At 35.4% G+C, this 23059-nt stretch overlaps 3 protein-coding genes across 4 annotated transcripts in view; 2 read left to right on the top strand and 1 right to left on the bottom strand.

Annotated features, from left to right (window-relative positions):
- Positions 1–23059, bottom strand: part of LOC116176514 (origin recognition complex subunit 5-like) — a 566782-nt gene that overhangs the window by 540433 nt on the left and 3290 nt on the right. The window lies entirely within an intron of this gene.
- LOC116175593 lies at positions 1119–7865 on the top strand. The gene is made up of 5 exons (XM_031493782.1): positions 1119–1164; positions 1258–1330; positions 2268–2694; positions 2754–3148; positions 6578–7865. The coding sequence occupies exons 1-5, from the start codon at positions 1119–1121 to the stop codon at positions 6921–6923; spliced, it is 1287 nt and encodes a 428-aa protein (XP_031349642.1). The 3' UTR covers positions 6924–7865.
- On the top strand, positions 14375–15784 carry LOC116176520 (annexin B9-like). Its single transcript, XM_031495124.1, has 6 exons — positions 14375–14538; positions 14587–14757; positions 14810–15014; positions 15063–15142; positions 15189–15617; positions 15668–15784. The coding sequence occupies exons 1-6, from the start codon at positions 14527–14529 to the stop codon at positions 15716–15718; spliced, it is 948 nt and encodes a 315-aa protein (XP_031350984.1). The 5' UTR covers positions 14375–14526; the 3' UTR covers positions 15719–15784.

Raw genomic sequence — 23059 nt, 5'->3', positions numbered from 1 at the left:
CGGCGCATTTCAGCGCATACCTGAGAGTACAATTTCGTATGAAAAGATGTTTAAAAAAAAGTAACTTTTAAAAACGTTAAGTTGGCCCCCCACTTTTTGAAAATTTGTCACGGCTTAACCGTAATGGCGCTAGCTTTAATTCAATTGAGCGCATAACCAAATGTATCAGGTGACCTAGTTACAAGGGACAAAATACGTACTGGGGGGGCTACGTTCACTTGGCCCCCCCCAAATGTTTTTTTCGGATTTCTAAAGAACGATAATGGCGCAAGAGTTATTATCGGTGGCGCATATGAGCGCATAACGAGCGCATTCATTTCAAAATAATACGACTATCAAATCTCTCAGTGGGGGGGGGGGGGCAAGTTAACGGACCCTAATTTAACACCTAACAGAATTCTTGGACACAAACCCCCTCCCCCAGGTAAGACCAGAACTCGCTGCAGTATGAGAGCTAAATTTACTTGTAGTTCATTATAGGAGATCCATGAAAACTAGACAAAAAGTATTTAAAAACTCTTAAAAATTGTTAGTTTTAAGTGGACTTTTAAAGATGGTAAAAGGTTTCAACGCCTATTTTTGATTCAGCACCTTCAATAAAGGTGGGGCACTCTGTATGTGAAATATTTGAATTTTTTAGTAAATGGGGTAGGTTTTTTACGAATAAACAGAAAGCGTGATCGTTTCGTTTGAATTTGTATTTCAGTATTGGTTTTTCCTTTTAGAAATTTGTGTAGATGCGAAATGTTCGTTTTTAATTTTATCGCTTTTGTAAATTGTTCAATTTTGATAAGGTGCTAAAAGTAAGACACGTCTGGTCGTTTGCGATAAGAAGTTTTATTGTTAGGCAAAATTTAAATAATGCACATGTGGTTCTGATAAGAAGATGCGAAGATGTGCGTGTTTCTCGGCGTAAGTGGGGACGGAGGACGCGTGCTGTCGAAGCTGGCTTTATTGAAGTCTAAGAAGATTATTTTAAGTGAAAGAGAGGAGATCCTTTAAATACGAGAAGATAACGAAAAACGGGGCTTTTTGTTCGGTGTTGGCGCGACAGTATTAGTACACGTTTTAAACGTTGTTTTTTGGGTGTTTGGGCAGTCAGCCCGTTGGATGTGAAGATGGCGTCCGTCTATTTTGATGGGGAGATTTGTTTACTTGAAGCAAGTAAGAGTTGTATCCGGAAAATTAATAATTCGAGTGTGTGTGTCGCCCAGCAATTCAGAACATAGAGAGGCTAAGCTTCTCTTTCGTATTTAGTCATTAAAGTCGACAAAGAGTTATCAAGATTGCGAGTACCTAATAGAAAAGATGAAATTTTGAAGCTGTCAGCGTATGTTTGTGTCAGTTCTTCAATTGTATGCTTATAGCGTCCCATTAGTGCTCAATAATCCAGCATAAATGCTCAATCAATGTTGTTCAATCTGGCCCCACCAGGATCGAATGTACCACAATTTTGTCAACCATGGGAGTATGGTCCACCAGTTTTCTTAAGCCAAGTTTTGATTTGGCAAATCGTTAATTTTAATTTAATTTTATCCCTCTCTTGTTTTGGGCCCTCAACAGGCATGCGCCCAATTACAGAGTGACCCGCATAATGCTATTTAGAGGTGCCTCTGCAGAAGGTCTTAAATTGGTCTATACTACTCCGGTATTTACCTTACGAATTAGGAAAACTGCAGGAAAACCTAATTCGGAGTAGCCGGTAGAATGCTCGGAACTGGTCTAAGGTAATTTCCATCTCCGCCACAGATGAAAAATTCACCTCAACCCAGGTTCGAACACCCGACCTCCGGATTTATAACCCAATGCTCTACCACTGAGCCATAAATCCGATACTACTTCCTAATGTCCAAAAAAGGAGCGATAGTAATCGATGATGTGTCGTTACAACATTTTTTACTCAACCTAACATGGTGCTCATCCTGCGGTAACACAACGTGATATAAATATATCAGCACGTCCAAATTAAATGCGAGATAAAAATAACACCAAAGAGAACAACTGCGTTTTTAAAACCAAAGGGGCTGCCGGGCTTCAGAGTTGGCGTTACACGGTTGATCGAAGCATAATGTTTTAATTTTACCTTGACTTAGTTTATACAGTGTATCGGTTTCAAAGGAGTATGTCGTAAATGTATTATCAATAAATGTCCCAAACTGAGATTCAAGATTTAATATAACTTTTAGTGAAGAAGCACAAAAGGGGGAGACGTCGCACAAATCAGCACAAATTAATAAGCACTTTAATTCATGTACTTACTGTTACAGCTGCGTCTACCACTTCGAGGCGCAGAAAGACGAAAAAGTCAAGATAACGCTAACGCAATTAGTATTTAAAAAGCGTCAGTGTCAGACTCGCGTTAATCCGAACACCGATCGCCTCCATTGCTATGGAAATACTTCCGCAACGGTTCGATTCTTTGAAGTGCCTTGGGATGACGTACCGGCTGTTCCGCGAGATTGTCTCTGCTCGGGGAGTGACGGGGCTAATCTCCCCTTCACTTACATTTCGACGTCGAATGTGCTAGAAGTCAGATTCGACGTGACCGGAATGAATTCATCCGACGATTTCAGCACGTTATTTTTTGAGGGCACGTGGCAATTTATTCGAACCCCAATATGCTCGCGTAACCTGCGAAGACAAGGGCCGAGCGGTGAGATTATTTTCCGTTATCCGAGCGAGTCGCCGGATGAGGTACGTACCCAATACGAATCCTTCCAATTACGGCTAACGACTTTTTCTTTATTTCGCAGCTCAACTGCGAAAATTACCCGCGCGTCATAATTCCGGGACCAAAAAAGTTTCTCTACGTAAAAATAAGCGGAGTTATCATGAAGCATTCGAGCAAATTGGGGAACGAAACGAGCGTAACGTCGACTCGTTGCGGAACATCGAACCGGATCACGGTACATACGGCCCTATACTCTGCGGTGATCTGCCCCTACATTATGTCGTCACGCCGACATAACTTGGTGGAGGTCTTTTCCGAAGGATGGCAAACCGATAGCGTTAATGGACCGAGACCGTTGCCGGTCGATAAAGTCGAAATCGACTATTTGGGAAACGAGCTTTCCAAGACCATCGCCGTTGAGTTTCTGGGAAAGGAATCCGGCTCGTACGCGGTCTCCTGGCTGGAACTAGCGCGAAGGTAAGTCCAATATTACAAAGAAATAAATCACCCCACTAGGCTATCCCCTTTAGAAAAGTATATATTTCGTTCCGTGACCGGATTTACAAATGACCATAATACGAAGGCGCGAAATCGAGATAAATCAATTTAATGTAGCGCGGAGAAATTATTTTTTTTCTGCTTTCCTCCCTTCCTGATGCCATCTGTATTATGTGAAAATAATTCAGCAATTATTGCACCTAACTTCATTCTCTCCGTTGTCGTGGTCACTGAATCTAAAGTTAATTGGGAATTTCGACGGAAGTCAATTTAATGAAAATTGAATGGTTCGACTTTTAGGGTTTATTCTCAGAGTCGACGGAAAATTTTTTGTCGTTTATTTTCATATTTCTTTATTTCCCAAATCTCGTCATAGAATAAAGGAAAATTTTTCATACTCAATATTTCCAAAACTTCGTACATTTCCAAAATTGTGCAGACGTGAAAAATTAGTTCCCGATCCACCGCGGGATTTTCATGCAGTAGAAATGATTAGAAATTGGGAAAAAATAATTAAAACAACTGAATTTGTCCGCGGGCGAAATCGGGGGTTAAAAGGGGGTGGAAAGTGGTATTTTGCAATTTGTGACAAAACTATTAATTTTAGAGGAAGATGTTCGAAGTAAAAAAAGGAATTAAAAAATGAATATCTTTTATATCTACACTTTTGCACATAACCTCAAATTTGCAAAGTTGCCAAATTATTAATTTTTTTCCGAATAATTCTCTATAAGCCAGCCTGTGTGGTGCAGTGACGTTGAAGCGCGACTATGGTACTAAGGGTCCCTGGTTCGAGCATGGATAGTTACAAATGTATAGTGGGTTGGATTGGTAGAGCAGCCTTGACTGAAACCCCGCTCACTCAAAAGTTCAAACGTAAAATAATAACCCCATGTCTCTATCTTTAAAAACTGCAGTTGCAGACTCGGGCACACTGTACACTATTCATGAAGTTAATAAACGTAATTTCTTTTCATTTAGCAATGATTAATTGAATTGAATTCATAATAGTTTGCACTTAGCTCTTTATAATTCCCGAAACTTCGGGTTGTCGAGGTGTAGAGGTGGTGCCACTGGTGTAGGGCACCCACCGAAATAAGTATCAGAAAACTCGGAACCATTGTACACGTTCGTTTAATCACACAAGAAAGTAAACGTTTGGAACAAAAACCTAACACGATCTTCGGCACCCAGGTGTCTTGCTATCAGTAGAAATTTTGTAGTTTTGGCTATCCAAAGCTATAATTTTTTATAGGGGTGCCATTTGAAATTTTAAGAAAATGATAAGTATTTGGCGAAGGTCAATCAAAAATTTCCTTTTTTCGAACAAACAGAATCAATCTAGCTACGTTTGTTTCTGAGATCCAGGGTGAAAACGAAAAGTTTGACTTTTTGGGACGTTATCACATTTTACTATCCATGTAAGACAGAAAAAAGGTGCCTATTTCAGATATTTTTACGTAGAATCCAGTGGCGTAGTTAAAAAAATTTTTGTACCACCGTTTCTGAGACGCTCCATGGCCATCCTGTTTAAAATCCGTAAAAAATAAGGATTTTATTTTTGGTCCGTGGCTAAAATACATCAGGAACAAGAAAAATTGACGTAAGATGTACAGTGTTGCATTTAAAAAATACGAAATTTGTGTCAAATCTCAGAAACGGTGATCCTAAATTTTTTCTTACTATACCACTGGATTGTACGTAAAAATTGTTCTATGTTTCATGAGTAGTAAGATAAGATATGATAACGTCCCAAAAAGTCTCTACCTTTAAAAACAGCTGAGATACACTGTTCTTTGAGAGAATTTTCGCAAGTTTTTTTTTAATGGGCATATGGCAGGGCATATGGTCTTTGGACTAAACCGTGTCAGAGAATTTTACGACTACTTCCAGGTAGAATTTTTTGTATCAACCACTTTAAGGGAGCTTCTTCCTTTACAGAAACTTCTCTTAAGAAATTAATCTACTTGGGTGCTACACAGGGTGTTTCTTAATAACATGCTAATATTTTTTGGGCTCATTTTAAGAAAAAAAACTGTCTATGAACGTATGTCAAAAAAGTCTTCACTTTTGAGATACGGGGTGATAAAGTTTTAAGAAAAACATCAATTTTTCTATTGTCATTTTCAAGCGTGATTTTGACAACTAGGCGAGGTAGAGAACTGTCAAAAGTGTTTATGTTTGCAAAACAAAACAAAATCTGCTTATTACCTACTAGATCGTTTTTAATTCTTATTACTACCAAATTACAAATAAACGAATTTAATTTTTGTATGCGAAAACTAATTTGTGCTAAATTGAATCTAAACATAACTTTTATTTTAAGAGAAAGCAGTGGCGTACCACTTTTTGCTTCACAAATATCTAGTCTGAGTCTAGTACGGACGCCACTGTTGGAAAGTTTTTTAGGTAAAAAATGATCTTTCATGCATATACGCTGTATACCAAATTTCATAAAAATATTCAAACTGGTATGAAAATGACATTAAAGGTGTTTTTCTTAAAACTTTAACACCCTGTATCTCAAAAATTAAGACGTTTTGGACATACGTAGGAAATTTTTTTCTTAAAATGGGCCCAAAAAGTGCCCCTTTAAATATTAGCATGTTATTAAGAAACGCCCTGTATTTTGTCGGTATGTAAGAAAATTTTCTTAGCTGTCTTTTTAGGGCAATTTTTGGAAAGAAATAAAATTCCCCTTATGTGAAGTTTTGTCCGTCTGTCTGTTCCCCGTCTAACTCGAGAACAGAAAGAGCCAGCGATGTTAAACCTTCGCCAATCGATTTCTACGAGTTTAAGGATCAGTGCTGTTGAATATGAGCCGGATCAAAAGTCTGGTTTCCGAATACGAACCGAGTGGTAAAAATTCCCCTATAAAATTCTTCGTATCATTACGGCGAATTTTCTTTGCTCGTCCACCCAGCCGGCTGTAAGAGATTTTTCAGTCGGAAGCTAGCGATTCCTGTTACGTTCAATATCTCTAGTTTTCGGTAACATTCTCTTTCCCAAAAGCGCTTCGTCGTCGGTCATTCTGTAAATACTATCTGCGAACGCCCCACGTTGGGCGCCACTTGACGTAGACGGCTAGAGTTTTATTCGCTATTGTACGTTGTATTTTTAGTAGCGCCCTTTGTTTACTACTATTGCATTAATGGTGAAATGAGCAGCATAAAAAATACGCAGGTATAGTTAATCCATTATTCAACTAACGTGACGTCACAATCGGCTGGTAATCAGATTTAATCGCGCCATCATAAAGTTCAGTTTACGCTCGGCTGGGGAGGTGACTTTTTAATAAAAAATTAGATCGCCGCCGCCGCAATCACGCGACGTGCTTTTAATGTCGCGCGATTAAGCGTTCGGTGCACTTCGAAAGGGGGAGTAATAATCGTTTTGCTTTTATTTCAGGAGGATAGTGCCGCCGAACGGTTTGGGGCTTTTATGGGTGAAGGCGGACGAGTGCCAGTATCGATGCCCCGAGTTAGACGCGTGCATCAACGCCAGCGTGTGGTGCAACGGCGTGGAAGACTGCCCATCAGGAATCGACGAGGCACTTACTCATTGTTCACTTCTGTTTCAGTTGCCTCCGCTCTACTTATTTTTAGTAGCGCTGGCGATTTTGCTTTCGGCCGTTGCAACGTGCGCGATCGCCTGGAAGAGATGCAGAAGACGGCCGCGCTCCTTTTTGCAGACGCGACTGAAAAGTTTGTCCTCGGATACGGCGATTATTGACGAAAAGGGTGTGATTTGCTGACACAGTGACAATTCTGTTCGATACGTTGAGGTTGATAGGGTGACGACAGTGTGACGTTTCCTAACGCTCTCCTTTAACGTACCGATCAGAATTGGACACTTAGGATTTTATACCATTTTATATGGGAGGACCAAAATTTTAAACGTTTAAGGTTTTAGATTTATATTTGTTATAGAGAGGTACCTGTTTAGAGTCTATGCTGTTTTGTTCAAGGCAGGGACAGTTCTGGCCCAAAACAAAGGTTGTTATTGCTTACAATAGAGAATTTCGTTCTTAGAAATCTTCCCAATAACGGGTATTATCTATATTTTTTATAAAGCTCAAAGCACGCGCAGCTACAACGACTACAGCAGGTTTACTCCAACAACAAAATGGCTGTAAGGGTTTTGGCTTCGGACTGAGATGTATAGACATATTAAGGAAGATTAAAGAGCGAACATTTATATTCTTACTAACGTAGACCGTAGCTTTTCGGACGCATATCATTTAAACTAAAATGAGCATGCAATAAAAATGACAACACTGCCAGCACCAGCGGCGTTCATATAGACCCAACAATTTCGATCGGCTTTAACTACAGCGGCCGACTTCATGTGATCACTTTAGGGTATTAGGATATTAGTTTGACAATCTTAAGGGAAAAAACTTGGGCATACCTTTCATATCATGCCGAAACTTTCAGAATAATTTCTCTGATATTTTTGTGAAAAAAGTTCCTTTCGTTTAAAGAAAACAGCGTTTGATATAGTTGTAAAAAAACCGCGATTGCGGATAGCATTGTAAGGTCAGGTGAAGCTGACAATAAATTTTAGATAATGATTAGAGTTAAAGTATTCCTATCTATTAATAATGCGAATTTTGTTAACGTAAGAGAAATAGTAAAAAATTTATATACAAAAACTGTATCTTAATCGTTAAATAGCGAATAAATCTTTTGCAAAAGTTTATAATTTATTCATTATAAAAATTAAGAGCCTTCCAAAGTTGTTTAGTAACCGTTACGCCTCTGTCCTCTGTCGGTATAGTATAGATGTATGCAGTTAGTTTGAGTGTTTCATTTACCTTAGTTCCTTCTTTTGTCATTAGAGGTCACACCATGTATCTTTTTATCTTTATTTATCCCTTCTTTTTTTAATCCTAGCTTGCGTACAAGCTGTTCTTTTTCAGAGAAGTGCTCTCATAGACTCAATCTATTCCCCGATTGGAGTTACTGAGTAGTCTTCTGGCTTCCTAATTACTAAACTCTGTACTACACGCTAACCCGGGTCGTGAATACGCGCCGATCCATATGCTCGACCACAGTACTCGCGTAGTTAAAGACTCCATCGCATCTTCTTAATACGCGGAAAACTCGCGAAAAATTAAAATTTCAAATCAATTCCCGAAAAAATAGAAACCTTCAGTCTGGTAAGCTCGGACGAAATGTACCGCACCAACCCAATTTCGTCTAACGTAATTGAGCAACGGTCTCTCTCGTAAAATCAAAACTGTGAAGTTGAACCACGCAGTGAATACCCCAGCGGCCTAGAACCGAATGCCGTAAAATGGTTCTTACAGATTAATCTCCCCCCCCCCCCCTACTTTTTCATTCATTAATTGACGCCTTTTTCAATATGACTAATAATTAAGTCAACCATTTTTCTTTTAAAGCCAATTAGGAAAAACCAGACTGTCCTGAAAGATCCCACACACGGGAATTATGCTGAATTATATTTCTATAATGTGGACTGGTGTTCTCAAAGCGGCGTAACTTTTTGTCGCCTATTTTTTTGCAACAAAAACCCTGCTGAGATAAGATTATCTCCTATATCTCCGACTCACTAGGGCCTACCACTTCCTAAAGCTATTATGAGAACAATACTCTATAGAATTTAATTAAGTAGATCGCCAATTAAAATTTGTATTAATCGCTTTTAACGTATTGTGATTTCAAGCTCCCACACGTTTAAAAAAAACTGGTTTAATTTGATATTTCACTTAAGAACTGGACTGCGCAAACAAAGAAAACGAAATTATAATAGTGACCCACCCCCAATTTGCAGTAATAAATGGAAATATGCACCCGTCCGCCGGAGAAAATTCCATTATGAACTGAATACCTATACTGTTTTTTTTAAAGTCGCATGTCAATTTGCCAAGATGTTCAGTAGTCGACGGAAACAGGAACCTATTCTGCATTCAAAAGCCACCATTATGAAAAATGTGGAATGATTGATCGTTCCCTTCCGCAATCTGCGACACGAAAAATGTTTACTCCGAAATTTACATAATCATCCGTCAACAATGCTTTCCTTTCTGAAAATTGCCATTACGATGTACCCTCGGGTGTGTACCCCTACTCAACAGAAAATTTAATTACTGATACTAACTGATCTAATTTATACTAAAGGGATGTACCAAAAATAGCCAATAAAGCAAAATCGATATTTTCCTGGTACAAACTTTAAGCTTTAGACATCTTCTAGTGACAGGGATTTAGGTTTAATATAAGGATTAATTGAGATTTTTTCTACAAAACAAAGTACCATGATTTTTACAATTATAACTTTATACACTTTCACACAATGTGGGAAACACATCAACACACAAGACAAAAAATTTCACAAATTCCTCCACACATATTTATCGCTGATAAAAAACTACCTATCCTTTAATCACTTAACAAATCATCTGATTGGTTAGACTCTGAAACAAACCCCACGCCAATTGGTCAAATATTAATGAACATTTCAAAAGCACCCTTGATTTTTCGATAAAATTATGTCACAAATCAGTTTACGACCATGGCTGACAACTTAGTTAACTTAAAAAATTTCAACGTAAATGAAAGGCCCAAGAATTTAATTTAAATTGTATTTACAGAACTGTCATCTTCCAACTAAAACAATGAAAAGCAGTGTTTTGTTTGTGTATTGTTTTCCATCGCGTTAATGGTGTACCTATTCAATCGATCATGAATGTCAAATGTGATTATTAATTTTCATAATTAATTTTCGACTTTAAATATGTTAAGTATGCAAACTCTGTTTATTTACTTGTCAATAATATAAAAATTCCCGCAGCGCGTTTATTTATTAAAGTACCTATGTTTAGCAAGCTTTATGTCGTTATAAAGAGAAGAATTTGTCCTTTTTAAAAATGTCAAAGCCAACTATGAGTACCATTTAAAAAAAAGAAAAATTGTATTATATCTCAAAAACTGTAAAATCGAGAAGGGAATTAGTATATTCATCATGTTAAGCTATAAAATGTAAAGCTTTTATTCGTGTCATTTTGTTGTATTTCTAATGATTCTACATTTAAAAAATTCATTACATTACAAACTGTGGATTTTTTCAAAAAACAAAGCCATATCTTGCATAAGCTCTAAACGACAACTCTTTCCTCATTTAACCGATTCTCTATGTGTATCCCAATCTTAAAATGAAAAAAACTCACCCTGTATATATTACTTCCAAGAAACACTTTCGTAATTATAAACCGATTTCGACCAAACTTTAAGGGTTGGTGTAACTCATAAATATATCGGTTAAATTCGGGAATCAGCCAATTCCGCCATATTGGAACAAAATGGCGGAAAGAAATCGACCTAAATCATCTACTAAATTTGATTTGGTGATGATAAAATTTTAATTAATTAATTATTCGCTTTCAACCGGCTCCGTTCCCGATACCTGGAAAGTGAGCTATGTCACACCCATACATAAATCAGGCGACAAATCTGATATTCGTAACTATCGCCCAATTTCAATCTTAAATATAATTCCAAAAATCTTTGAAAATATTATAGTTGATAAAATCACCCCTTTATTTAGCAATGTTATAACTGAAAAGCAACATGGTTTTACGAAAGGCAGATCTACATGTACAAACTTGCTAGTTTACCAACAATACGTTTTAAAAGCGTTAGAGAACGGTCACCAAGTTGATGCAATATACACGGATTTTACAAAGGCGTTCGATAGAGTTAATCACCAACTTATCAAGTTATGGCATAAAAAATCCGCTGTTTACTAATTATTTGTCAGGGCGTCAGCAAATAGTTAAAATAAAGCAATTTACTTCCTACGCAATACCAATAACTTCAGGAATTCCGCAAGGGTCACATATAGGCCCGCTATTGTTTAATATTTTTATTAATATTTCTAGTTGTTGTAGAAATTCAAAATTGTTACTATTTGCAGATGACCTTAAGTTGTATTCAATTGTAAGGTCCGCTTCAGATGCGATAACTCTCCAATCTTCTCTAAATGAAGTCCTACAGTGGTGCCACAACAATGATATGTGCCTCAACTTTTCTAAATGCTGCGTTTTCATCGAATCTCTAGGCCACATCTGTCCAATTATATGATAGGTAATGTCTCTTTGTGTTCTGTTTCAACAATTGTTGACCTCGGTGTTACTCTTGACCCGGCCCTAACATTAATAACTTATCTTCGAAGGCTTGAAACCTACAGCACTAGGAATTCCTAATGTAGCACTAAAGAATGAGACACCTCACAAATATAGTGTCTTCAGGGTGTATGCTAACTTCACAGAGAAGTGGTAAAAGTCACAAAAATAATTAAAGCACTAGGAAGCACTACCGAAGCACTAAAGAATGAGACATCTCACAAGTATAGTGCTTTCAGGGTGTTTGCTGGTGTGAAGTTGGCAAGCAGTTCACAAAAATATCGATAAATCGTGAATGACAAGTGTTGCTGCAAAATTAATTGGAGAATTTAAAAGCACTAACGAAGCACTAACGAATGAACCATATATCGACGATAGTGCTTCGAAAGTGCTTGCTAGTGTGAAGTGGACAAACAATTCGGTTAAGTTAATGCTACTAGGTGTTGACTAGAAAATTAATAAGGCACTAGAAAGCACTAACGAAGCACTAATGAATGGGCCATACTCGAGGTCTAGTGCTTCAAGTGTGCTTGCCTACTTCACAGAGCCTCTAGTAAGAATGTGCAATTCCGCAAATGTACTATGTACTAATATTAACTTTTTTGGTACTATGTTTATCGAATTCCGAAGGAAGCTGATGTTACACAACGGTTAACGGTATAATTTGAGTTTGTATTCTTTTTTACGTAGGTGTTTATTTAAGGGTTATTAGAAACAATAAAATTTAGCATTCTTTTTTTCAATTAAAATGCACTTGATTTTTATTTGAAATATTGTTTGTTAAGTTTACCAGTAATTTTGATTTATAGTCACACTTGGTTTTGTTATTACATTTTGCTATATGATATTATGTTTTGTATTTCTTTGTAAAAATGGTATTTCCGTTAAATAAATAAATTTAAAAAAAATTAAAATGAAAACGCACATATTGATTGAATAACAATCGGTGGTTCGTTTGAACATGAAATATAAATAATATAATTAATATATACAGGGTCATTCTTGACGAGCGTCAGTTAGAAAGATATGGAAAACGTTTGAAAATGAAAATAAACTGATAAGTTCTTTAAGGGTTTGGGCACATGATGAATTGAACTAAAATATTTTCAAGATGGCGCCACTTCCGGAAATACCGGAAGTTGCCATCAACTTTGTTATTTTAAATAGGGTCCCCCTATTTTTTCTCCATTTTCGGATTCTACGTCGAATTTGGAGTACAACGATACCCCATAGTTGACCCTTTGCTCCAAGGGTTTCGTCGATATTCAATTTTTTATGTCAAAAATTGAATTTGCAGGAGTCATTTTACAAATTTATTATTCGAAAACGATATTGCAACACAGTTTTCACTGATTTATTAAAGAAAGATCGAAATTTCTTATGGTATGCGTAACAGTCTAAAAAAGTGAGACTACTTCACTTTTTCAAAGCTCTCAACTTTTACACTTTTAAATATCCATAACTCCATTTTTTCAAATGGCACCCGCCATTTTGTTCTACATCCTTGTTTTCCTATTTTCCAGACCTTTAATTTGATGCAAAATGTCAAAAGCTGCTTCAAGCGGTTTCCGAGATATTCCATGTTTTCGTTACTTCTTGTGGCAAATTGATAAAAAAATTAGGTAAGTCGCTTGATGTTATTCTTTTGTTTTTACTTTGATAATGTTTAAACGTCAAATTTTTGCTGCTGGAACTTGTACTTTTCTTCAATAATGGCTCGTTTGGGTTACACTAATGAAGATTTTTTGAATTTAATATTAATACACGGTGAATGTAATCGAATAGCGGCCAGGACCAGGACTTGCCGTCTTTTTTCCGAAAGACACCTTGACAAGGCACGATCCACAGAGACTACAATTCGCAAATTACTACAAAATTGCAGCAATAACGGTACGTTTCAAACAAAAATACAAAAAAGAAAGCCTTTGGTAGACCACCGTAAAAGCAAAGCACTTTTTTAAACAAATATGGGTGCCACTTATACTTTTTGAGAATTCTTTGTGCACTCGTGTCTGATATGTCAATTTCTCTTTGGATATAATTAAGCGATGCATTTGGATTTGCAGCAAAATACGCCAGTACAGCTGTTATTTCTTATTCTTCAGAGTCTACCACAGGCTTCCTTTTTTGTATTTTTGTTTGAAACATACCGTTATTCCTGCAAATTTGACGTTTTAAACATTATCATAATAAAAACAAAAGAATAACATCAAGCGAATTAAATTTTATCAATTAGCTACAAGAAGTAACTAAAACATGGAATATCTCGGAAACCCTTTGAAGCAGCTTTTCACATTTTGTATCAAAGTAAAGGTCTGGGAAAAAGGAAAACAACGGTGAAGAACAAAATGGGAGGTGCCATCTAAAAAAATGGAGTTACCAAAATTTAAAAATGTAACAGTTGAGAGCTTTGAAAAAGTGACGTAGTCTCACTTTTTTAGACGGTTTCGTATACCATAAGAAAATTCGATCTTTCCTTAATAAAGCATTGAAAACTGTTTTGCAATATCTCTCACCGTTTTCGAAAAATAAATTTTTAAAATGACCCCTGCAAATTCAATTTTTGACATAAAAACTTGAATATCGACGAAGCCCTTGGAGCAAAGGGTCAACTATGGGGTATCGTTGTACTCCAAATTCGACGTAGAATCCGAAAATGTAGAAAAAATAGGGGGTCCCTATTTAAAATAACAAAGTTGATGGCTACTTCCGGTATTTCCGGAAGTGGCGCCATCTTGAAAATATTTTAGTTCAATTCATCAGGTGCCCAAACCCTCAAAGAACTTATCAGTTTATTTTCATTTTCAAAGGTTTTCCATATCTTTCTAACTGACGCTCGTCAAGAATGACCCTGTATATATAAATAATAATGCGCACGCTACTGAGCAAAAACTCGCGAAGATAGGCAACACTGCTAACACGTAGTAGTACAAAAAAATTTGAAATCAACAACTAACCAATTGGCAACGTCTCAATAAACTGACGTGCCAGATGGCTTTATCGGGAATTGCCGGTCATCCCACTTTCGCCGATTTGACCTTCTTTCAAGATCACGTGCGCCATCGTCATTCGCCTAAAAATACCACGAAGGAAGCGCAAACGCATTTGAATCATCTTTCACTTTTCACATTCATCTCGGAAATCTCAACCGGCATCGGCTTTTGTTGAACACGCACTCGGCTCCGGAATTTGATTGTTATAATAAACGAAAATGAGCGGAAGGGTGAATAAAGTCCAAGCGTTTTTAAATTGACTAACTTTCGAATTGCAGCCTACCGTTTATCCCGCAGAGGAATTTGAGCCGGTTGAGGATGCCAAAGCCCTTAAGCAGGCTTTTAAAGGATTCGGCTGTGACGAGGACACCGTAAATGAAATAATAACAAAAAGGAGCAACGAGCAGCGGCAAGAGATCGCGAAACAGTTTAAAACACTGTTCGGAAAGGTAAGGGTACAAAATCTCCCTTTTGCCCTTACTAACCGAATTTTCGAAAAAGGATCTGATAAAGGAATTGAAAAGTGAGCTCAGAGGAAATTTTGAGGACGTTATCGTCGCCTTGATGATACCACCTGTTGAATACTACGCGAAACAGCTCCACAAAGCTATCAGTGGAATTGGGACCAATGAAAAGGCAATCATTGAAATTTTAGGTGTGCATCGAAACCAAGAGATTCTGGCAATCGGCGAGGCCTACCAGAGCAGTAAGTACTTTCTCTCAGTCGTGCTTTCCTAATCTCGATTCCTTAAAGTGTACGGCAACACTCTTGAGAGTGATCTCAAGGGGGACACTTCAGGCTCGTTGAAACGACTCCTAGTCTCTCTAGTTACTGTAAGTGTCAATTTTGAGTGATTGATATTGTGAATAAATCCCATAGGCCCACAGAGACGAGTCGGGAATAGTGGACCACGACGAGGCCTACAAGGACGCACAGACCCTGCTACGTGCCGGTGAACTATTCGCTGGCACCGACGAGTCGACCTTCAATCAAATCTTGTGCCAACGCAACCGTGACCAGTTAAACAAGGTGTTCGACAAATACGAGGAGATAACCGGGCACGATTTCGAAACCGCCATCGAGAACGAATTTTCCGGAACGGTCAAGGAGGTGCTGCTGGCCCTCGTGAAGTGTATTAGAAGTGAGGTGGACTACTTGGCCGAAAGGCTTCACGGTAGTATGGTCGGAATCGGTACCGATGACACGACGTTAATTCGGATTGTGGCGACCAGGTCCGAAATTGACCTCGAAGATATAAAGGAGGCGTTTTGTAATAAGTACGGAAAAACTCTGGCCGAGTTTATTCAAGTACGTCCGGTTTCCTGTGGAAATTTGATAATGATTTGGAATTTTTACAGGATGATACATCGGGTGATTATAAGAAGTGCCTGCTGTCAATTGTTGGATGAACTTTATATATTTTTTGAGATATTTATAAGATTTATGTATTGTAATAATAAAACAATTTCAATTAAGTCATTGAGAAAACCAAAGGTCTGTAAGTTAGAGCGCCCAACCGTTGAGTGAAGGCCCAACTTATTACATACCTGTACACCTTATCACTGTTTTGACACAACAACCAAACGAAGTATACCTAAAGCAAATGTGTTGATTGTTTATAAATTAATGTGACTGCAAACGTTTACCATAGAGATAAATGTAACGTTGGCAATGTAGAAAAGAGGAGCTTGAGCTAAATTTATCTATCAGTTTGAGGAAGATTAGATTAGATTCATTTTCAGTATATAAATAAACCAAATAGATTTGTATATTTATTTAAAAGGTGATTTTAAATTATATACAGGGTGACACTTTTAAAACTTTCAATGGGCGATATCGTTTTTTATATTAGAGGTATCACAAAATGGCCAACACCGTTTTGGTAGAATCGAGGGGGAAGCAAAATGGTCGTATAAAGAAGGAACCAACTTCAACCTCGTACCCCCCGCCACACCCATGCCTAAATTTTGAATTGTGACGTATCACTTATGATACATCATTGGAAAGCTCTTAAAAAATGCTTTTCAGAAATACACTGGTACATTTAAACTGCCCATTCACAATTTATTAAACTAAAATTTGAACTCCGCAAATAAACAACCTTTATTTAATAAAATGTTCAAAATGTTCACCGTTTTGTTCTAAACAATATCACAAACGGTTTTCAAATTCATTTCTAACATTTTTAAACACTTCCCTGGAAAGTGAACGGCACTCCCTGACTATCCGGTAGCGAAGATCATTTATGGAAGCTGGTTCAGTTTTGTACACAACCGATTTTAAATGACCCCAAAGAAAGAAATCCAATGGTGTCAGATCTGGAGATCGTGCTGGCCATTCTATAGGACCTCTTCGTCCTATCCACTGTCCTGGAAATTTCTCATCTAAAAATTCACGAACAGCCATAGAGTAATGAGGAGGAGCCCCATCTTGTTGAAAATGTATAAAATCTTCAATCAAATTCATGTTTCCGTCAATTGGATTTATTTGATTCTCTATTTCATGAGTGGATGAAAGGCTCGACGGTATTTTGTAGCATGTTTAGGTAAGTATCTCCAGTTAAATTTCCTTCGATAAACAGAGGACCAATAATGCTATCACCCAGACGTTAATTTTTTGGGGCCGTTGAGTATGGCCCTCGCGAAAAAGATGAGGATCGTCCCAATACCGGCAGTTATGTTTGTTCACATTTCCATTTAAAAAGAATGTACATTCATCACTAAAACAAATGTTTTTCATCAGTTCCGGAATATTTTGAATATTTTCGGTCATTATTTCACAAAATTGGATTCTTCGATAGGAGTCGTCTTCGGTTAGTTCCTGTACAATCTGCATCTTATAAGGGTAGAATTTGTGCACCTTAAGAGTTCGTCGTACAGTTTCTCGCGAAAGTCCGGTCATAGTCGCTGTTTTTCGAATAGATGATGTTGGGTTTGCACCAAAATGACCTAAAACTTCAATCTGAGTAGCTTCATCCATTATTCTTGGTCCGTCTCTTTTCTTATTTTCCACTGACCCAGTTTCTTCAAATTTAGTCACTAACATTGCAACATAAGTGTGACTGACACGTCGTTCTGGGTGTCGGGCATTAAAAACAGCTGCTGGTCTAAATGCAGATCGCGCTTCAGAACCATAGATGAAAATAATTTCAACTCTTTCGGCTAACGTGTACACCATTATGAAATCTTTAGTTAAATTCAAAATTTGTAATTTTCTTGCCAAGAAATGCTAAAAACGAGACTAAAATAATAATAACCGATCAACAAATAAAGCAATAGAAAATTATTATTTACTAAAAATTGCTGTCATTGTTTTTCCAAAGCATCACTAGAGCTAAGAAATTTTTTTTTATTTCAAACACTGACAAATTCATCAAATACTCAAATTACTCATTTTTATTACATAAATTGTGAATGGGCAGTTTAAATGCACCAGTGTTGGTATTTCTGAAAAGCATTTTTTAAGAGCTTTCCAATGATGTATCACAAGTGATACGTCACAATTCAAAATTTAGGCATGGGGGTGGCGGGGGGTACGAGGTTGAAGTTGGTTCCTTCTTTATACGACCATTTTGCTTCCCCCTCGATTCTACCGAAACGGTTTTGGCCATTTTGTGATACCTCTAATATAAAAAAACGATATCGCCCATTGAAAGTTTTAAAAGTGTCACCCTGTATAGCAAAAAAGTTTCCTCGTCACAAGAGCTTTCAATAAAAAAAAAGAAAATTAAAATCGGACTATTAGGAGCAGAGATACAAAAAAATATATTGCGGCTAATGGCCTAGTATATTTATTACAGCACTTGAAACACCTTTGAGAGCTCTGACCAGGGGTTAGAACCGGAACCGAAACCGATTGCATTTACTCGAAACGGAACCGTCTTTCAAGAAAAATTGACCTTAGGTCCGATAACTTTTTTACCTGACCAGGTGCACTTGTTCTGAAAACGGTAGATAATTCAACAATCATTATAAAGAAACTTTTGTAATAAACATTCCTCGGTATCTCTATTAATTAGGGTCAAATTGAAATTTGACATTTTTTTTATTTTCCCATGTATCTCGCGAGCGAATATTTTCAAATTTTAATTTTACCATTTTAAGTTTGATCCAAAAAACGCACACAATCGTCGAAAATGACCCAGTCCTTTAATTTTGTGTATAACCTCCTCAGTTTAAATGGATCACTCTTTGTATTTTATTCGAAAAAATTCAATATCGGTTCAAAAATATTAAAAAAACTAAAAAAATTCAAAAGATCTTTTGAAACTTTGTTATATTTTTATAATCATTTCAACCATTTTTTAAATTCTTTTCTTAATCTATTTGAATGTTCTTTGAATTTTTTTAATCACTTGAATCTTTTTTGAATAACGTCACTAGCGTGTCATATTTATGAAAAGAATTTAATATACTATCTTTTTAGGTTAAAATATACAGGGTGTTTCATTTACAAAATGATATTAACCCCGCGCACATTACGCCTACAATTACTTTTTTGATAGCACTAACAACTAGAGCTATTGAAACATCTGGACTACACATATCTAGTGGTCTAGCGCGAATATGTCAAGAACGGAGTGTCGGAAGGCGTTACTCAAACATATTGGGAGCGATAGGGGTGTTAAGAAAATGCGCTCTATTTGCACAAGCGTTATGCACAATTTGTACTTGTTTGATATCGCTAACAATTACGGAAATACCTATAAAAGTGTCAAAAATGGGACACCCCGTACTTTAATTGTGTATATTTTTAACTATAATAATATAGTTTTTACCTATTTATGTTAGAACCCTTACTAAAGTATCGGACCTAAACTCATTTTTTAAATGGAACACCCTGTGTATTTTCGTATCGAAAAAATGCAATATTAGTTCAAGAAGATTCAAAAAAGATTTTTAAACACTTAAAAAATTAAATACATTATTTTTAAGAAAGAGAATTTTGATCTAATAATTTTTACGACCATGGGTATCTCTAAAACTGATAGGTAGGTAGTTTGAATTTGGCAAAGTTGCGTATTTTGATACTTAACAAGAGCCGTTTTGAAACTGAAAAAATTCCGACTATTTTCGGAGATATTCTGAAAAAACGAAATTTTGCAAAATCGTATTTAGTATTTACCGAAGTTATTTAAAAAGGTATTTCAAAAAAATGACACATTATTATGGCCACTTTTTTCCCTCTACAAGATGCTAGTTTTAAATTTTAAGTCTGACGTTTCGTCTCCCGTTAACCATCATTAACATTGTTTTTTCTTATGGAAGTCATTTTTACTTTTTGTGTCATTTGATTGAGCATTATTTTCTGATAATGTCTCTACTAATTTAGTAATTTTTAATACGAATTGGCGTTATTCATTCGTAAAAACACAAGAAACTAGAAACACTACCCAGGACAAAATTTACCAGACAAAAAGAAGATATTTTAACAATATTTTAGGTTAAAATATACAGGGTGTTTCATAAAAAAATGAGGTTAGTTCCGACAACTTTTTTACTTGATCTCGTATACTTATTCTGAAGTATATCAACAATCATTCTAAAGAAACTTTTGTAACAAATCTTTTTCTGTGCCATTTTTTAACCAAAAAAAATATTCTGAAATTTGCATTTTTTAATTTTTCTCGTGTCTCTAAAGCGAGCGAATATTTTCAAATTTTGATTTTGGCCCAAAAAAGCACACATGACGCCTATGTTATAGATACCCTGTATGTGTCGAAAATGGGACAGTATTATTTTTTCCTATAATATTTTTTTATGTTAGAACCCTTAAACAGTTATCAGACCTAACCTTAAATAGAACATTCTGTGTATTTTATTTGTAAATTGACATTGGCTCGATTTTTAAAAAAACAAAAAATTCAAAAAAATTTATTCATCCTGTGTAGTATATTCAAATTATATATCACTCTAAGTTTTAGATTACTCAACAATCATTATAAAGACATGTTTGTAATAGATATTTTTCAGTCTTTCAACTAGAGAAATATAGGGTCAATTTGAAATTACCCTCGTATCTCTTAAGCGAAGGAATATTTTCAAATTTTTATTTTATTTAGGTATTTATTTTTTTTTTAATTTTATTGCCTTTATTTTATAGTGGGCGGAGTGTTCCCACTCAACCCACTATACATAATTTATAACATAATTTTATCATTTTAAGTTTGATCCAAAAAGCGCACACAATCGTCGAAAATGACCCAGTCCTTTAACTTTGTGTATAACCTCCTCATTTTAAATGGATCAGCCTTTGTATTTTATTCGAAAAAATGCAATATCGGTTCAAAACTATTCAAAAAAATTTAAAAAAACTTCAAACATTCAAAAGATCTTTTGTTCTATTTTTATAATCATTTCAACAATTTTTTTAAATTCTTTTCTTAATCTCTTTGAATGTTCTTTTTAGGTTAGAATATACAGGGTGTTTCATTTACAAAATGAGATTAACCCCGCGCACATGACGCCTACAATTACTTTTTTGATAGCACTAACAATTAGAGCTATTGAAACATCTGAACTACACATATCTAGTGGTCGATTTAAAACTTGAAGTGCGAATATGGCAAGAACGGAGTGTCGGAAGACGTTACTCAGACAGATTGGGGCGTTAAGAAAATGCGCTTTATTTGCATAAGAGTTGTGCACAATTTGTACTTGTTTAAAATCGCTAACAATTACAGAAATACACCCTATAAAACTGTCAAAAATGGGTACCGTACTTTAATTTTGTATATTTTTTCCTATAGGTAATACATTTTTTATCTATTTATGTTAGAACTCTTACTAAAGTTATCGGACATTTCATTTTTTAAATTGAACGCCCTGTGTATTTTATTCGAAAAAATGCAATATTGGTTCAAAAAGATTAAAAAAAGATTAGAACACTTAAAAAATTCAATAAATATTTGTGAAATAATTTTAACAAAAATCTCGTTGAAATTCTGTTGCATTTAAACATTTTTTTAAATTGTTTAATTGATTTTTAACCTTTTTGAATGTTCTTAAATTGAAACCCGTAGAAAAAAACCGGTCTAACCTATTTTTTTAATAGAACATCCTATGTATTTTATTCCAAAAATGCAATATTGGTTCAAAATTATTCAGAAAAAGATTTTAAAAACAAAAAATTCGAAAATATTTTTGTGATTTTTTTTGTATTGCTGAATCATAAACCTTTGTTAATTTTTTAATTTTTCTTTTAATCTTTTTGAATATTCTTTGAATTTTTTGAATCATTTGAATCTTTTTTAATATCATCCTTAGCTCGATCCTTAGTGTGTTATACTAAAAAAAAAAAGAATTTCATATGCTACCTTGTTAGGTTAAACTATACAAGGTGTTTCATTAAAAAATGAGGGTTGGGTCCGATAACTTTTTCGATAACCCTGTATATTAACATTACATATCAGTATATTTCAGGTTATTAAATATCATTAAAAAAAACTGTTTTCTGTATCTCTTTTAGTCATTCTGAAATTGAAAATTTTTTGGTTTTTCCCCTCGTTTTTCCCCGTATAAAGGCTGATCTCGAAAACTGATACGTAGGTAATTTAAATTTGGCAAAGTTGCGTATTTTGATGCTTAACAAGAAGCCGTTTTGAAACTGAACAAATTCCGACTACTTTCGGAGACATCCTGAAAACCAAATTTTGCAAAATCGCATTTATTTTTTACCGAAGTTATTTCAAAATAAATGACATTAATATGGCCACTTTTTTCCCTCTACAAGACGCTAGCTTAAATTTATAAGTCTGACGCTCGGTCTGACGTTTCGTCTCCGATTAACCATCATCAACTTTGTTTTTTCTTATGGAAGTCACTTTTACGTTTTGTGTCATTCGATAGAGCATTATTTTCTGATTTCAAAAATGTAAATATCACTATTTTTTATAAGAAATGGGGCTATTAATCCGTAAAAACACAAGAAACATACACGATCCAATACAAAATTTGCCAGACAAAAAGAAGGTAAGTATTTTAACAATATTTAAAAATATTTTAGGTTAAAATATACCGTGTTTAAAAAAAATGGAGTTAGATCCGATAACTTTTTTACCTGACCTCGTATACTTATTCTGAAGTATATTCTTCAACAATCATTGTAAAGAAACTTTTATGATAAATATTTTTCTGTAAGTACCTTTCTTAACCAAGAAAATATAGTCTTTCTGAAATTGCCCTTTTTAATTTTCCCCGTATCTCCTAAGCGAGCGAATGTTTTCAAATTTCGATGTTGACCCAAAAAGCACACATGACGCCTATGTTATAGATACCCTGTAAGTGTCGAAAATGGGACACCCTGTACTGTCATTTAGTGTATATTTTCTATCGATTTATGTTGGAACCCTTAAAAAGTTATCGGACCTAACCTTAAATAGAACATTCTGTGTATTTTATTTGTAAATTGACATTTGCTTGATTTTTTAAAAAATAAAAAATTCAAAAATCTTAAAAAATTTTTTCCAAATCCCGTTTTAAATTTTATTCATCCTGTGTTGTTATATTTTTGAAAATAGAATTTAATATGCTATCTTTTTAGGTTAAAATGTATACTGTTCCATTTAAGAAAATGATGTTAGGTCCGATAACTTTTGTGTTAACCCCGTATATTCTGATTATATATCAGTTTTAGATTACTCAACAATCATTATAAAGAAACTTTTGTAATAGATATTTTTCTGTTTTTCAACAAGGGGAATATAGGGCCATTTTGAAATTTTCCCTCGTATCTCTTAAGCGAACGAATAT

Source organism: Photinus pyralis, unplaced genomic scaffold, assembly GCF_008802855.1.
Source record: "Photinus pyralis isolate 1611_PpyrPB1 unplaced genomic scaffold, Ppyr1.3 Ppyr1.4_LG7, whole genome shotgun sequence".
In the NCBI taxonomy this organism is placed as follows: Eukaryota; Metazoa; Arthropoda; class Insecta; order Coleoptera; family Lampyridae; genus Photinus; species Photinus pyralis.
The sequence above is the reverse complement of the archived record's forward strand: the minus strand, read 5'-3'. Positions and strand labels throughout refer to the sequence as shown.